This window comes from Lipotes vexillifer, unplaced genomic scaffold, assembly GCF_000442215.2.
Source record: "Lipotes vexillifer unplaced genomic scaffold, Lipotes_vexillifer_v1.1 scaffold213, whole genome shotgun sequence".
NCBI lineage: Eukaryota > Metazoa > Chordata > Mammalia > Artiodactyla > Lipotidae > Lipotes > Lipotes vexillifer.
This window is the reverse complement of record NW_006780610.1, coordinates 3,993,071-4,010,342: the sequence shown is the minus strand read 5'-3', so window position 1 is coordinate 4,010,342 and position 17,272 is coordinate 3,993,071. Positions and strand designations below refer to the sequence as shown.

The 17,272-nt window shown below is 55.6% G+C and overlaps 1 protein-coding gene across 1 annotated transcript in view; it reads left to right on the top strand.

Annotated features, from left to right (window-relative positions):
* The window catches only part of ZC3H12A (zinc finger CCCH-type containing 12A), a 9,491-nt gene extending 2,137 nt beyond the window's left edge, over positions 1-7,354 (top strand). The window contains exons 3-6 of the mRNA XM_007453807.1: positions 3,598-3,737; positions 4,709-4,943; positions 5,438-5,544; positions 5,742-7,354. Of these exons, the coding sequence (XP_007453869.1) occupies positions 3,598-3,737; positions 4,709-4,943; positions 5,438-5,544; positions 5,742-6,616 (1,357 nt within the window). The 3' untranslated portion in view covers positions 6,617-7,354. The remainder of the gene's footprint in view (positions 1-3,597; positions 3,738-4,708; positions 4,944-5,437; positions 5,545-5,741) is intronic.
* The last annotated feature ends 9,918 nt before the right edge of the window (positions 7,355-17,272 follow it).

Sequence of the window (17,272 nt, the reverse complement as noted above, 5' to 3'; positions counted from 1 at the left end):
GGGGGGGGAGGGGTGGCGGGAGGGCTGCCACGGACCCCAGGGAGCCCAGACTTCCCTTCCATCCAGGCCCTGCCCTCTGGCCCTGCTTTCTCCCAGTCCTTTCAAGGCAGGCTGGTGAGTCAGGGTTGGGTGGATGGTTCACAAGGGAAGGTTCCTGTGGGTGTGGATGCAGAGATCCCAGACACAGGTGTGGAGTGGGAAGGGCTCCTTCCCTGGCTTCCCTGAGGTCTCTCAGGTGGGCTGCCTAAGGCCTCTATGCCTTTGCCCCCTCTGCCCCTCCCACACCTGGCCTGCCTGGCCCAGCTCAGCTGTCTGGCTGGTCCTGGCCCAGCTCAGCAAGTGTGCAGGTGGCCCTCTTCCAGCCACTTCCAGTCAGTCTTCCCATCTCTGAAATGGACTGAGCCTAGGTGGAAATTGAGGAAAGCTGGCATCCACAGGCCAGCAGCCGCTGGTCCCAATATGTGCTTTGAGAGTTAGGGGATCCCTCTCAGGCTCCAGCAGTGTTTGGCTGGCATCAGTCAGTGACTCCCTCCTCTAGGGGCGTGAGCCAGGAGCGCTGAGCCCCGGGGGCAGCCATGTGCTGTGTGTGTTTGTGTCCCGGCAGAAGGAGGAGGGGCCTGGGCGGGAGGAGGGGCAGGTGTTGCAGTGGGTGGCCAGAGGCCGAGCCGCAGGGGCTTTCTGAGCTGGGGCAGTAGCAGGAGGGGAATTCCAGCCTCAAACTTCCTGTCTCAGCTGCTGCAGGGTTCCTGCCCTCCTGCCCCCTCCCGCCCAGGGCTGGCGGGCCAGCCCCTGCCATATGCAAATCGTGGGGAAATTCACCTCCGTTTCCTTCTAAGGGAATTTTTCTCCACTAGCTGGGCCCAACCCAGGCAGATCTTTTCACCTGGGTAGCCTGCCTTTTGGCCCTGCCCTCTGCCCTAGGGCGGGAGCCGCTGAGCTGGAGTCTCCGACAGAATCGCACATCTTACCAGTGTCTCGTTAGACAGGCTGAGGGGCCCTGACCTTCTGGGCCGACAGGACTGTGGTGTGGGATGGGAGGATGTCTGGTTTTCCTGTGCCAGCACAGCTTCCTCCACAGCAGCGAAGGGGGTCCAAAGTTAGCTGCAGAGAGGCACTCCTGGCCTGGGAGGGCAGGATCTGGGCTTGACTCGAGGGACTGGAACATGTGTTCCACTTGTCCCAAGACTAAGCCTCCGACTACCTGCGTAAGGGATGTTCTGGGGGCTAGGGTGGCTGAGAGCTGACTTGTCCCCAACCAGGATTGCTGCTGCCCAGAAGCAGTACACTGTCCTGGAAGCCCCGGTGTCCCATGAAGTCCCAGGGCTTGCAGGTGCTGGCCTGGGATGGGGCATATGCAGGTACACACGTGTGTATAGAAGGAGGCAGGTAAATGCATGTGCAGACTGCGTACCTGAGACAGGAACCCAAGGCAGAGATGATCCCATCCCCACATTTCTGGGGAGACAGAAGGCCTAGGGCAGGGGGAAGCACTGGGCATTGCGAAGACAGATCTGGGACCTGACCCATCCTGCCAGGTCAGGGAAGGCTTCTCAGAGGCAGTTGACACCTCACCTGGGTCCTGACAGAGGAGAGGAGTTTGCCAGATGCATGGTTTTCCCTGTTCCCAGCCTGCCCCACCCTCTGAACAGTTTGTTCAGACTCAAGTTTGGGAGCTTTTTTTCTTTCCTAAATAAACCTCAGCTCTTCTGTTAGGGGCAGGAAGGCAATCCAGTACCCCCAGATGTGGGTTCAAGTTCTGCCTCTTACCAGTAGCCAGGGAACCTTCGATGAGTCTCAGAGCCTTGTAAGGATGAAGCAAGGAGGTGTGCGATGTACCTGGCCTCCAGCAGGTGCTTGGTACCCACCCATCCCCGCTCCGGGCCTGCTGTCAGGGTTGGCACTTGTCTTTGTACTGTCTTATCATCAACACCCGTGGTGGCTATGAGCACAGCCTCTGGGTCTGCATTTCGGTTGGACCACTGCTACTGTGTGATGCTGGCAACTGGTTGCCCTCTGTGGACCAGTTTCCACACCCGAATAAAAGGGCAAGTGGGACTTCCCTGGTGGTCCAGTGGTTAAGACTGCACACTTCCAATGCAGGGGGCTCGGGTTCAATCCCTGGTCAGTCAACTAAGATCCCACATGACACGCAGCACAGCAAAAAAAAAAAAAAAAAGGTGGGGTGGGCCAGGGCCCTTTAATGATAGTACCCTCCTCAGAGACTTGCTGGTGATTCAGTATTGAGCATGGAGATCAGGGCCTGCCTCACAGCTCTCAGTAAATGTTAACTTTTATTATAAGCAGGCCGGCGGATGGCAGGGAGGCCCCACCTGGTGGGGGTGAGCCCTGCCTTCGGGCTGGACTTTGCCTCACCTACAGTTTACGGAGACCTTCAGCCCTGGGAGCCCCCCGCCTCACTCCCAGGCAGCCTCCGTGCCCGCCAGCTACCCTACCTCCCTTTCTACTTCTCTTGGGGCTCCAGCTATTACCGCCCCCAAGCCAGCCACAGGATGTGGTTGGCCATGGAGTTGCCTCTTTTGCATAACGCTTATTCTGTTTTGTGTGCCAAATATGAGAGTCTGAGTTGTTCGCTGAGGGGCAGGGACTGTCAGGGTGAGAGCCCCAGCTGACCCCTTCCAGCCCCCTAGCCTGGTCCTGGAGCCCTGCCGTGACACCCAGTATTACCTGGGAACCCCCCTTCCATTCCCAGGAAGCCAGCTGGAACCTTCACTTTGTTGGACTGTCTTTGGCCTCAAGAAAACAGGAACGTTGTCACACTGACATGGGCCCTTCTTAAGAAGGCTGCAGACCACCCGGCCCATTTTTCAGACAGAGAGGCTGAGCCAGAGCAACCTCAGGGCTTGCTCCTGGACCCAGCCACATTTGGATGGGGTGAGGTCTGGTCCACGGCCCTGGGATGTCGCATTTCCCAGCTCTCCTGCTGGCAGAGTCCCCAGAGTCTTCCAGACCGTCTTTTTGCCTCGGGTCATGCCTTCTCCAAAAGGGCAAGAAGAGAACAGGGAGTCCAGGCGTTTTGGGGAATTGGCAGTCAGAGGAAAAGCAGTTCCTTTCCCTTTCAGAACGGAAGGCCTCACAGCTGCCTCCTGCCCTGTGTCCCTCGCCCTCCTCAGTCCCAGCCCCTGCAGTTTGAGCAGGACTGAACTGTAATCCAACTTTAATCCGGAGCAATCTGGTTTCTCCTTCCCAGCACCCACCCTCAGCCCTGCCGAGCCGGCGAGGGAGGGGTGGTGACTCAGTCAGCCTGTGTATATCTGTGTCCCCATGGTCCCAGTGCCTTTCCCCCACCCCCAGGTGTGTTGTAAGCGGCCTGACCCTTCCCCATGTGGGAAGCGGGTGCTGCCAGATTCCTGGGCGGTTCCTCACTGTCAGGAGACGGAACCTCAGGGAAAGCCCCGGGTCTGGCCATCCCCGGCGGTGTGGGAACCAGCAGGGAATACAGGCCCTGGGCCCCCGGCCAGAAGACAGGGGCTGAGCCCAGCGGCTCCACCGGCCAGGGCAGGGGCTGGAGTGCAGCCCGCCTCCCTCCTGTGCAGATCTGGGAGCAGCAGGCCGACCCCGCCCTCCTCTCCTTCCCAGCCACGGGAACAAGGAGGTCTTCTCTTGTCGGGGTATCCTCCTGGCAGTGAACTGGTTTCTGGAGCGGGGCCACACAGACATCACAGTGTTTGTACCGTCTTGGAGGAAGGAGCAGCCTCGGCCCGATGTGCCCATCACTGGTGAGTGGCACCTCTGAAGGGGCGTGGTCTCCCTGCCCCAGGAACCCCTATTCTCAGTAGAGACCCTTTGGGTGTGAGCAACAGCTTCTAGGCCCCAAGCAGGGACCAGCATTCTTTTCCTGGCTTTTGCTGTCCTCAGCATCCCTGCTCTGAACAGCGCTCCTTGGAGATCACCTTGGGCAACCTCTGCCTCCGGGTCCTGGGCACCTCCCTCACCTAATGGTGGCGCGCTCTTGCCACGTCCCCAACGGCACAGGGGCAGCGTGGTGTGGCGGCTAAGCCCCTGGGCTCTGGAATCCTGGCTCAGTCCCTTCTGGCTCTGAGCCACTTGCCCCTCATCTGAGACGCGGGATGGATGGGGTGAGGATTTGATAAACTCGCAGGGTTGGTTGTGAGGATCACACGGGTTAATACACGTAAGTGCTCAGAAGAGCACCTGGCACATACCCAGCAAGTGCCAGCTGCCACCATTGCTGTTACATGAGCCCCCAACCTTTGGGAGTAGAGCCTGAGTTTATTTCCCTGGAAGTCTTGAGATCTGGGGGCAGGCTGGCTGGGGCCGCCCGCTCCAAGAAAAGCAGCCCCTTCTGGGTGGGTCCTTCTGTCCTGGTTGAGACACTCCTCTGACCCCAGCTCAAGCCGCGGCTCATTCGTAGATCCCTCGAGAACAGGCTGGGCACGACCAGGCCTGGTGTCCAGGAGCGGGAAGGAGGCAGCCCAGCTCTACTGAGGAGCCTTCCCTGAGCAGGACCTGCCGGCCTGTTCTCCAGGGTCCTTGGTCTTTGGGCAGCAAACTAGGCGCCAGGCCCAGCGAGGGGCTGGGCCTCAGCAGTGGCCTCTGCGGAGCCTCTTCCTGTTCCCGCGACCCTGGAGTTGAGAGCCCTGTGTCCGGCAACCGGGGGTTCAGGGAGCCCTGCGAGCTGGCTCTGGGTCCAGGCTGGGCCCTGACCTGCGCCCCTGCTGCCTCCCAGACCAGCATATCCTGCGGGACCTGGAGAAGAAGAAGATCCTGGTGTTCACGCCGTCGAGGCGTGTGGGCGGCAAGCGCGTGGTCTGCTATGACGACCGCTTCATCGTGAAGCTGGCCTTCGAGTCCGACGGCATCGTGGTCTCTAATGACACTTACCGGGACCTCCAGGGCGAGCGGCAGGAGTGGAAGCGCTTCATCGAGGAGCGGCTGCTCATGTACTCCTTCGTCAACGACAAGTACGTTCCCGCCAGCGCCGGGAGGTGCCTGTGGGAGGGGTGGAGCCGGGGGCAACTCTGCTGCGGGGCCCTGGCCTCGGGCCCAGGCAGCAGGCCCCACGTAGGAAGGGTCAGGCTGGGGCCAGACTGGGGCTTTCTGATCTGGGGGATGGAGAAGGAGCGTGTGGCACAGGATGATCAGTGCTTCCAAGAGAGCATCTCCACTCGCCAGCGCCGAAGCTCTGACCAGAGGCCAGTGGATGCAGCCTTAGATTCAGATGTTCGGCCTCAGCGAGCTCCCAGCAGGAGAGTCGCCCTAAAGGTGCCCATGGCTGCGGCCTTCTGGCCTGGGACCTCCTCCACTCCCTTGGGACAGTACCCCCTAGAGCCCAGGGATGTCCTGCTGGGCAGACACCAGTTCTAGGAGCTGCCCTCCTCTCCGTGCTAGCGAGGCTTCCTGTCCTGCCCCCTCGTCGGCGCTGGGAAGTCCCCCTTCATGGCTCTCACCTCCGCAGGTTCATGCCCCCTGATGACCCCTTGGGCCGTCACGGGCCGAGCCTGGACAACTTCCTGCGTAAGAAGCCACTCGTGGCCGAGCACAGGAAGCAACCGTGTCCCTATGGTAAGACCCCCAGCTCCACCCTCCAGGGCCCTCCTCATGCCATCCCCTTCCTCTCTTGCCTGAGTCGGCCTGCGCCCCACGTTCTTTCTCTCGGGGACCCCCATCCCCATGTTTCCTGTGCTACCCACTTCTGTCTCCCAGCCCCTGGTTCTAGAGCCCCCCCCCGCGGCTGAGAGCCCTCCTTAATTCTCTCCCAGGGAGGAAATGCACCTATGGGATCAAGTGCCGATTCTTCCACCCCGAGCGGCCAAGCCGGCCCCAGCGCTCCGTGGCTGACGAGCTCCGTGCCAACGCCCTCCTCTCGCCCCCCAGGCCGCCGAGCAAGGAGAAAAGTGGCCGGCGGCCTTCACCTTCCTCTCAGCCCGGCTCTCTGCCAACAGAGCACGAGCAGTGCGGCCCGGATGGGAAGAAGCTGGGGGCCCAGGCATCCCCGGGAACCCCCCGGGAAGGCCTGACACGGACCTTCACCCCGGCAGGCAGGAGCCTCCCACCTAGTGGGGGCAGTGGCAGCAGCTTTGGGCCCTCAGACTGGTTCCCGCAGACCCTGGACTCTCTCCCGTATACCTCCCAGGATTGCCTGGACTCGGGCATTGGCTCCCTGGAGAGCCAGATGTCAGAACTCTGGGGGATTCGAGGGGGCGGCCCTGCTGAGCCGGGCCCACCTCGGGGCCCTTATGCCGGCTACCGCCCCTATGGGGCCGAGCTCCCCACCACTCCGGCCTTCTCTGCCTTCGGCCGGGCCATGGGTGCTGGCCACTTCAGCGTCCCTGCTGACTACGCACCCCCGCCAGCTGCCTTTCCACCTCGAGAGTACTGGTCTGAGCCATACCAGCTGCCCCCACCCACCCCAGTCCTGCAGGAGCCCCGGGTGCCGGGCCCAGGGGCTGACAGGGGCCCCTGGGGCGGGGCAGGCAGCCTAGCCAAGGAGCGAGCCAGCGTGTACACCAAGCTGTGCGGCGTCTTCCCCCCGCATCTGGTGGAGGCGGTGATGGGGCGCTTCCCGCAGCTCCTGGACCCCCAGCAGCTAGCCGCCGAGATCCTCTCCTACAAGTCCCAGCACCTCAGTGAGTAAGCCGGCCAGCCGCCCGGGCAGCACCTCCGGCCTCCGAGGGCTGCCAGGCTGGGCTTTGAGCCTTCGAGCAGCCCAGCCCCGGCCCCAGCCTGGAGGCTGGACAGAGGGAGGATTCAAGTAGGGAAGAGAACCCACAAACCAAAGATACTGTAGGATTGGTTCTGGCACCTCTAGGCGTCTGCCCAAGGGGTCAGGAGCGATCACCCTGTTGATGCACATTGTGTCTGTAGTTTAAGGAGACGCTGCCAGTAACGGCTGTCAGTCTGTGGCTGAGGCCCAAACCCTCCTTTCTCTCAGAGGGCGGGGAGGGAGGCAGCGGGGAGCAGAGGCCTGGGCTGGGGGCCCTCTGCACGGCCCCCCACCTCCGCCCCGTCCCTGGGATGCCGGCCTTGGCCGGCTCGTTGGGCACCGTGTGCCCGCCCTCCGTGGGCCCTCCTCTAAGCCAATGAGGCCTCGTCCGTGCTCTAGTGGGCACGGGGCTTCATGTTAGTAAGCAAGATGCTTCTTAATAACCCACCTCCACTTCCGTCCCACTCTGTGCTCCTATCCCATCGCTCCTGCAGGGTCAAGGGCACTCTGCCCCACCCTCTCCTCCTCCCCCCTTCCTCTGTATTCAGAGCCATCTCGCCCTTCCCCAAGGGGGACATGTGTGTGTGTGTGTACAGGTGTAAATGTTAAATATTTTAACTGGAAAGCCCTTGCCTCTCTTCACACATCAATAAAGTACAATGTGAGCCCCTCTAAGAGGTGATGGTCTTTGTTGCTTCCGGGTGGAGCCGGCTCCTGGGTGATGGAAGGTCAGCAGGTGGGCACCCCGGATCTGCCTCCACACAGCTCCCTGACCCTTCTCTGGAAGGAGGGTTTTCTGAATTCTACTGAGAGTGCTCTGTCCCTTGGGGCAGAGGAGTCCTTCCCGAGGCCTTGGGTCAGGCCTTGAGAGGAGGCAGCTGTGGACACACGCACGGGCAGAGTGTCAGGAAGCAGAAGCATGAAGCTTGGAGTCCTGAGGCTGCAGTGCGGGGAAGGGGTGCTGTTGCGGGAGAGTAGGGGGATGGATCAGGCTGGCCCCTCCGTCTGCCCCGTGACCAGAGCTGAGCGTTCCAGGAGAGCTTGTAGGGTGGGCCTAAGGGCTCAGCTCTGCCCCATCCTCCCAGATCTTACCCTGCTTCAGGCCCGGAGTGGAGTAGGGGCACTGGGGTGGAATCAGCCTGGAGAGGCCCTGCCAGGGTAACCTCCAAGCGGGAGGTCAGGGGTCCCTGGCCCCAAACATGAGACCAGGTTCTGCCACCACGAATGTTACCTGGAGCAAGTGACTACCCCTCTGGGTCTCAGTTTCCGCATCTATGAAGTGGGGATCATGATGGCACCTACCTTACAGGGTTGTATCTTACGGGAGGATATGAGATCATCTGTGTTGTGTTCACCTCCACCCACCATCTCAACCTTCCCATCTGCCCCTGGAAGAAAGGGCCAGGCAGGAATACACAATTTTTAAAAAAAAATAAATTTATTTTATTTATTTTTGGCTGCGTTGGGTCGTCGTTGCTGTGCCCAGGCTTTCTCTAGCTGTGGCGGGTGGGGGCTACTCTTCATTGCGGTGCGCGGTTTTCTCATTGCGGTGGCTTCTCTTGTTGCAGAGCACGGGCTCTAGGCACCCGGGCTTCTGTAGTTGTGGCACGTGGACTCAGTAGTTGTGGCTCATGGTCTCTAGAGCACAGGCTCAGTAGCTGTGGCGCACGGGCTTAGTTGCTCCGTGGTATGTGGGATTCTTCCCAGACCAGGGTTCAAACCGGTGTCTCCTGCATTGGCAGGCGGATTCTCCACCACTGCACCACCAGGGAAGTCCTACACAATTTTTTTTCAGATAAAAATGAGGTATAAATGTTAAATATTTTAAGTGAAAAGCTGGACAGTCAGATGATCCCCAAACACCATCAGCAGTGGAAAAAATAGTTTTAAGAATTACATCTTTGGGCTTCCCTGGTGGCGCAGTGGTTGAGAATCTGCCTGCCAACGCAGGGGACACGGGTTCGAGCCCTGGTCTGCGAAGATCCCACATGCCGCGGAGCAACTAGGCCCGTGAGCCACAACTACTGAGCCTGCGCATCTGGAGCCTGAGCTCCGCACCAAGAGAGGCCGCGATAGTGAGAGGCCCGCGCACCGCGATGAAGAATGGCCCCCACTCGCCGCAACTAGAGAAAGCCCTCGCACAGAAACGAAGACCCAACGCAGCCATAAATAAATAAATAAGTAAATAAAGGAGTTTCTTGAAAAAAGAATTACATCTTTGAACATTTCACCCAATTTGTACTTTTTATTTGTGAAGCTTTTATTGTATCTATTTTTTTCTAGAAACTGCTTTCCCACAGAATGGCTGTGCAGCATGTTGTAGGAAAGGCCACCCCAGTGATCTCCCTGCACATTAGGGTCCCCCCTGCCCCCCCACCAGTTGCCCTTGGCCCAGAACGCTCTGTAGAGGCCTGCGCTTGTGGCAGGAATCCACGCGCACGATGTGACAGTGACTGCAGCAAACATTACTTCCAAGCCTGCATGTCGCGCTCTTCCAGGCGCTCTGTGCCTGCCGCGTCCAGCTGCCCCGGGACGCTTTACCTGCACCAGGAAATGTCGCTGCCTCGTTTATAAAACAGTTTTTCCAGTCTAGAACTGTATCCCAGATTAAAGGCTACTCATGGGCATTTGTGTTTATAGACAGGAAGCTAAAATACCGGACTGTCCAGTTCATTATCAGCCGCTGACGAAGCTGAGTGACTTCCCACGGAGGACACGGAGGACAGACTCAGGCAGGGCCTCTGCTTGCGGTCCCCTGGCCCCACAAACCTGAGGAAGGGAGGGACCCAGACACTAGTTCGCAGTGACCCTCGGGCCCCTGAGGGGGATGGAGGTGGAGGGGGTGCCCTCAGCCCCGCCCCTCACAGCCACGTGGAGTTACATCTGCATGGGGACCCTCCAGCGGGAGGGCTGGCCTGACCACCCCACGGCCCTGCTCACGGCAGGTGCGCCAGCAGTCCCACCCACACGGCCCCCTCTCTGCACACCACAGGGCGGGGAGGGTCGTGAAGGCTGTGAGGCCCCAAGGGAGGCCTGGAAGGAGAAGCAGGGCGCCTTCACCCCTCTACCCATCCCACCAGCCTGCTCTCCGTAAACGTGAAGGCTCACACTTGGTTCCTGACCAGAGCTGAACTCTTGGTCACTCACTGCTTCTGCTTTGTGGGGAGGGGAGGAAGAGGCAGATTCCACAGGCAGGTGGGCAGTGGACAGGCGGCAGTGGGCAGCAGGTCCGGGCTTGCTGTGGTACCGCCTGGCCTCGCTGGCTCGCCGGCAGGCACGGACAAGGGCAGCAGAGCCCACAAGGCAGGTGCGAGCTGGGGCCGGGCTCGTGGAGGACTGGGTCAGTTCGGTGCCCCGTCGTCTTTGCTTTCCCAGCAGCTTCAGCCTGGCTGGGCTGGGCTGGCCGTCCAAGGTTCGGAGCCTCCCCTCCAGGCCTCTTTCTCAATCTGGCTTCCGGGCAGAGCTCAGAGGCTGCCAGGCCCAATGCCCAGCATGTTTCTCTCCCAGGACTTGGGTTTTAACCGTGAAGTTTTCCTCACCACCTCCTGCCCCACCCGCTGAAGCATCTTTATTCGCGAGGCCTCAGCGTCCCCACCTGTGAAAGGGACATGATGGTCCCTGCTTCTCCCTAGATTTGGCAAGAGGACACCTCAGTGTGGCTGGTGGCAGCACAGGAGGGAGCAGCCCTGGGTTCGGGTCCCCCTCACTGGCTGTGTGGCCCTCTCGGGGCCTGGGCTTCCTGGCCTACCTCACAACACGGTTGTACAGTGTGAGAGAAAGACAAGTAACACGTGATATTGCTTATCTGTGGAATCTAAAAAAATGGTACAAATGAACTTATTTACAGAACAGAAATAGAGTCACAGCTGTAGAAAACAAACTTATGGTTACCAAGGGGGAAGGGGTGTTGGGGAGGGATGAACTGGGAGATTGGGATGGACATGTACACACTACGGTATATAAAACAGATAACTAGTAAGAACCTGCTGTACAGCACAGGGAACTCCACTCAGTACTCTGTAATGACCTATAGGGGAAAAGAATCTAAAAAAGAACGGATACATGTATATGTATAACTGAGTCACTTCGCTGTATACCTGAAACTAACACAACATTGTAAATCAACGATACTCCAATAAAAATTTTTTTAAATAATAAAAGAAAATAGCAATACTTGGGGGGGAAACAAGTGTGAAGGAGAGAGTGGCAGGGCCAGAACGTGACCCTGAGACAGGATCTCCAGCCACTGAGGTGCTGGAGGGGATCAAGCTCCAGTCACTGCCCAGCCGGCTCTTTCCTCCTTTTGTTTTCCTGGTTCCAGGGGCTGAGAAGCCAATGCAGAGCGTCTGCAAATACCTGCATTGGGAAATGACCCTGGGGCGCTCACCGAGGATGGCCTCCTGCCGGCCCTTCCCCCAACCCCCCTAGGCCCCTACACCCCACCCTGGGGCTCTCACCAGCAGGGGCCTGACCCTGGGTCTTCTTGCAAGTTCTGTCCTGCACTCGGGGTAACCACACTGGGGCGCAGGATGACTGCGGAAACCTTGGCCTCCCTGGCAGAGAACTGGATGCAATTCCCTGCCTGGAGGTTGCCGCCCCCTCTGTCCCCATCGCACCGCGCCAGCCTGACGAAGCCCTACAGTCCCTAAGGATCTGAGGGCCTAAACTAGGAGCAGGAGAGTTTTGGGGCTCCAGGAGAGCAGCTCCTGGGCAACCTCCACCCCAGTGCTGCTAACACCCCAAACAGCACTGGTCTCCTGCAGGGTGGTATGGGGGAGTGGCTGGGAGAGGCCACCAGTCACCATCCAGCTGCCACTTCCTCCCTCTTCCCACGCTCTGTGCCCTCCCTCCTCCCCCCAGTTCCCCTGGAAAAGCCGGACTGTGTCTCCCCTACACAGAAGGGCAAGCCCCCTGCCCTGAAGGAGGCGCTGGGCAGGTCTCTATGAGAAACAGACTGAGCGAGCCACAGAGAAACTGGGATTCAAGGGGACACAGATCTAGAGTTTGGGGAGGGGTAGTGCCATCAGCCCAAGCCCTGGGCCCAGCTGGTCTCCAGGGGTTCCTGCCCCTAAAGAAGGCAGTTCCGGGATCCTAGCACTTTTGCCCCAAGGATCCTCAAACCTCTGGCTCATTTTTCTCCCCTAGACAATATAGCAGGGTGGGTAGAGGGTGGTAAGAGCCTGTTCTGGGGGCCTCCTAGGTCATGGGAAGGGTGTGGGAGATTTGGCTGAAAGGGACAGGAAGTAGGTCCCTGCAATTAAGGAAAATGAAGCCTCCTCAGGCCATGGTATGTAAATCCTTCCGGCTAGTTCCTGGATGGGGAGGAGGCCCCAGGCTGTCATTCTGGGGTGTGGCCTCAAAGCCCGACTCAAGGCCGCTACTGGTGATCTTAAACTGCTCACCCATTTAAGAAATGGCTGCAAAACTAGGTGGGAGAAATGGACTGGGCAACCCACCCACCGCACAGGGTTAGGCTTGTTGCTAGGAGGCAGGTCCCTGGGAAGGGTCCAAAGGCTCTGATTCTGGCTGCTCTCCAGAGAAGAGCCTCGCTAAAGGCCAGGGGCGCTGTGGTGCTCTGCCTGCCACCTGCTGGCACCTCCTGGTAAGGACTGCCTGGGGAGCAGGGGGCCTGCTTAGCCCACAGGGCTGCCAGCCCAGGCCTGAGCACAGGGCCTAGAAACTGGGATGCTCGGCAGGATCCGAAAACACAAATCTAAAGAGAAAACTATGGAAAGTAAGTGCTAAGGCAGAAACAGGGAATTCTCAGGGGTCTTTGCAGCTCCACCTGGAAAGCAACACCAGAGGTCACAGTCCGCCCTACAAAGTTTAGAGTTCCAGAAAATTCCTACTGTTCTGGGTAACAAGTTACCCAAGACAAATTCTCAGGAACTGGATGAATAGGGAGGAAAGGAAAAGGAGAAAGAAATACTTGTATTCCTTTTTTTTTTTTTTTGGCTGCACTGGGTCCTCGTTGCTGAGCACAGGCTTTCTCTAGTTGCGGCAAGCGGGGGGCTCCTCTTCTTTGCGGTGCGCAGGCTTCTCACTGCGGTGGCCTCTCCTGCTGTGGAACATGGGCTGTAGGTACGCGGGCTTCAGTAGTTGCAGCGCTCGGCCTCTAGGGTGCGCAGGCTCAGTAGTTGTGGCTCGCAGACTCAGCTGCTCCGCAGCATGTGGGATCTTCCCAGACCAGGGATTGAATCTGTGTCACCTGCATTGGCGGGCAGATTCTTAACCACTGCGCCACCAGGGAAGTCCCTGTATTCCTATTTTTAAAGTGATATGGAAGATAAAGTCACAGTGAGTTCCACGTATTTCAACTCTTTGGCTCAGCCATCCCACCGCTAAGCATTGTGTTTGCAAAATGATGTGTGTAATGCACCACAACACTGTCTGAAACAGCAAAAAATGGGAAATAACATTAACACTATCAGTAGAGGACCGGGCTAGATAGATTTTGGTAACAAATGTAATGGAGTATCAGGTAGCCAACAGAAACGAGGCCGCTGCATTTATAGAACATTTTCTAAGCTATATTACTAGCTGTAAAAAGTATGCTCCCATTTCAGTAATAGACACACATATGTGTGCATGTTGCTCACGAATGTACAAGGTTCTTCTGGAAGGATACACAGGAAACTGTCTCCGGGAAGGACAACTGGGAGCAGAGGGGCAGATGGACTGACTTTTCATTGACCGCACTTCAGTACCATTTGAATATATGCCACTTGCATGTATTACTTATTCAGATTAGATTTTTGTGTGTGTGTGGCACGCGGGCCTCTCACTGCTGTGGCCTCTCCCGTTGCGGAGCACGGGCTCCGGACACGCAGGTTCAGCGGCCATGGCTCACGGGCCCAGCCGCTCCGCGGCATGTGGGACCTTCCCGGACCGGGGCACGAACCCGTGTCCCCTGCATCGCAGGCGGACTCTCAACCACTGTGCCACCAGGAAAGCCCCAGATTAGATATTTTAAAGCACCCTTGGGTAGAGAAATAAGTTATGGGGGTGGGGATGGGGATCTGAGGAGGGCTGTAGTGGCCAGGGGTCTCTAATGTTTTTTTTTTTTTTTTTTTTTTTTTTTTTGGCACCACGCAGATTATGGCATCTTCGTTCCCCAACCAGGGAAAAATCCCTGGCCCACAGCAGTGCAAGCACGGAGTCCTAAGCACGAGACCGCCAGGGAATTCCCAGCTAATGTTTATTCTTGTACACGAATGGTGAAAAGGTGCACACCTACCCCCAACATGTGTGATGATAATTGCCATTTGGGAAGATCAAAATGGTTGACTGCTTGTGGTTCAACCTAATATTTATTTACAAATTATCTTACATGTACTAATGAATGAATATTTCTGCATATTATATAACAGAAAGTGAGGAACTAAGTAAGGCTGAGCCAGAAAGTAAATATAAACCAAAAGCCTGCTGTGTTCATCCCAGCCCCCAACCCCTCCCCTTGGAGACCAGCAGCCTTTGAAGTGGGGATCAGAATCAACTCCGCCACAGCCCATCTCAGTGAGGAAAACTGTTTCAAATCATGAAGCTTACCACTTATAAAATTCAGGCCTGATAATGTTAATTTGGATTAACACAGGAATGAGAACCTCAGCCCCGTCTTCTTCTTATCTCTGCACCTTCTAGGCACATCGCCCTCGCAGGGACTCAATACAACCCCAGCCTGGGAGAAGCAAATGTGTGCAGAGCGCAGTCCTGCTCCCCCAGTGCAGCATCCCCAGTCGGGCTTCCGATGTGAGTTATTTTTGCTTTTTTTTGCGGTACGCGGGCCTCTCACTGTTGTGGCCTCTCCCGTTGTGGAGCACGGGCTCCGGACGCGCAGGCTCAGCGGCCATGGCTCACGGGCCCAGCCGCTCCGCGGCATGTGGGACCTTCCCGGACCGGGGCACGAACCTGCGTGCCCTGCATCGGCAGGCGGACTCCCAACCACTGCGCCACCAGGGAAGCCCCCGATGTGAGTTTTTAAAGTGTAATGATGCCTCAGTAATTTGGAGTAAGACTAAGGGGCAGAGGAGTCAGAATAAAAGCAAAAACTAAGTCACACAGTGTTTCAAAACAGCATACTTACTGCTCTCAAGCTTAGGCCATTTAATACTTGTTTCAGTTCCCTTACTTAGCACACAGGTCAAGCAGTCAAGAATACTCTCTTTAGAATACATACTTACAGGGTACTTACGTTACCCCAGCACCCAAAGGCTCAATCCTGGAGTCGGAAATAACGCTAACGCCTGCTCCCTCCTCTTTCACAGCAAGGGATTTTCTTCTAAGCAAAGAGAATAAACTCCATTATAGGGTAAACGTTTAACCTAATTATGGATCAATTTCCTACAGCACTCCGGAGGCCCCCAGGATGGGGACAGCAGCTTCGACAGGCCATGCTCTCAACCCTCACTAGCCCTGTCCAAATTCACAACACCTCCCTCCGTCTCTCCCCTGGGTCCCAAATGGCTTCTCACCTCCTGCTTTGTGGGTTGTTCCCGTGCTCTGTGTTCAACTTTTAGGGTCTGATGGTGTTTAGAGCACTTTGAGCTATTTCCTCATCTCCTGGAAGAGGGTACTTGAGACTCCCTAGGAAGCTCTATACAGGCACCATCCTCCCAGGATAAGACATACAGTGCCTGGATTTTTTTTTTTTTAATATCTTGTAACTACCAAAAGGAGCAAAGGGCAACCTATTCCCATCTTAGAGATGAGAAGGTTAAAGACCGGAAGCCAAGTACTATTCCAAACCCAACCAAGCTGGTGAAGGCAGTACCTTCTCAGTCGTCCTGGCAGCCATTCCAGGGCAGGGGTCACTGGTGGGGGCAGCTAAGATGGGAGGACACAGGCCACCCAGCAGACCACCCCCACCAAGTGTCACAGATAGGAACTGCGAGGGCAACTGCCACCTAAATACACGTGTTCCTCCGCTAGGATGGTTGTTCCTCTAATCAATAACTTGATCAAGGTCATAACCTTATCCTCTTTTAAACTCAAGCAAACTTAAGCTTAGCTGATAGCCAAAGTTGCAAATGTCACAAGTATGGTAGGCAGGGATCTCCCGGCATTTTTTCCTAAACCAGCCCAACATAGGGAACCTAAGTGATCTCTCAAGACTCTTGTATCTCCAGTATGTCTGGCCAACTTACAGGAAAGTTGTGAGGTCTCCTAATCAATGATTAAACTTTATAGAGAAAGTATGTATAAAGCAAGCCATGTCTCTAACCATAATTACACATACATAGAGGTATTCATACACATAGATATGCTTTTTAATAATATATCTTCTTAAGAGCAGTCCTACTCTCTCTCTAGCAAAAGTCAAACTGTGAGAGTCAGAAATATCTTCGGGTTTCCTGTGTGCTGTCCTCAGAGTTAAGGAAACCACCGGGATCCCATCCTTCCCTCCCGGGAAAGGAGACTGACAAAAAAGGATACAGAAAGCTGGTTTCCACTGTCTTTAGTTTTTGTTTTGTTTTTAAGGAACAATCTATATAAGAAACTAATTCCTTAAAAAAACCCTGAAGTTCTGCAACCAAAGACATAGGCAAAGACATCTAAATAGCCACAGAGTCAAAAAAAAAAAAAAAAAGTTTATTTGAGAACAAGAGGAAGCTTTTGCACATCTGACAAGGTAGACGTGTTTTGATAACAGACGCCATCCATATTTCAGCTCTACCAATATTGCCACAAATGGAACATATTTTTTCTAACAAAGATATGGAGATAAGTAAAGGACTATGACTAAATAGAGTCAAAGGAAAGGTGAGGCCCCACAGCTTATCCCTTAGACTGATTCATGACATAGGATTTAAATCGAACAATCCAGTCTCCTAATGCAGTGGTTCTCAACTTGGTTTCTTGTCAGAATGCCAGGGACTCTTCGAATGAATATCCCCAATACTAGGCTGTACCCGAGTCAGAGTCTTGGGGAGTGCAACCCAGGCACTGGTATTTTTTTAAGCATCCCAGGTGATTCCAGTGTGCAGCCAAGGTGGATGGCCGCTGCTCCAGAGGCAGGTAACAGCCATCAACAGGCTCCTCAGCCCATCCACCCTGAAAGGAAGGGGCATCTGCTGGGCATCGCGGCCTCTTGGTGACCCTGTCATTCACTTTGCTCAAGGACTCCAGGCGTTATATCAGCTTAGGGTACAATCTAGAGCCTTTCCATTTGCCTTACTCATTTTTAGAGCAATATTTAATCAGGCAAATACCATCAAAGAGAGAAAAGATGGAAAAAGAAATTTCCGTAAGGCATGATACGGATAAGTAAGTGAAAAAACAAACTCAAGTTTAAAAGTGAAGGATGAGAAGTCAAAGCCTGTGAAACTTTATTTATACAAAAGAATAAAAATACCTATTTTAAAAGGATTGATTTAAACTCATGTTTTTCAGCTTTTCCTGTTCCTTGAACATGAAACTGCTTCCAACTCAAAAAGATTTAAGATAGGTAATTATTAAATAAACACTCTTTACCTTCCCTCTGCAGAGAAACAAAAAGCCAAGTCCCCATTTTATTTATGGTAAACCAAATTATTTTCAGTTAAGAATGTTGGCAACTGCACGAAAGAGATTATCAGATATGTCAGCAGG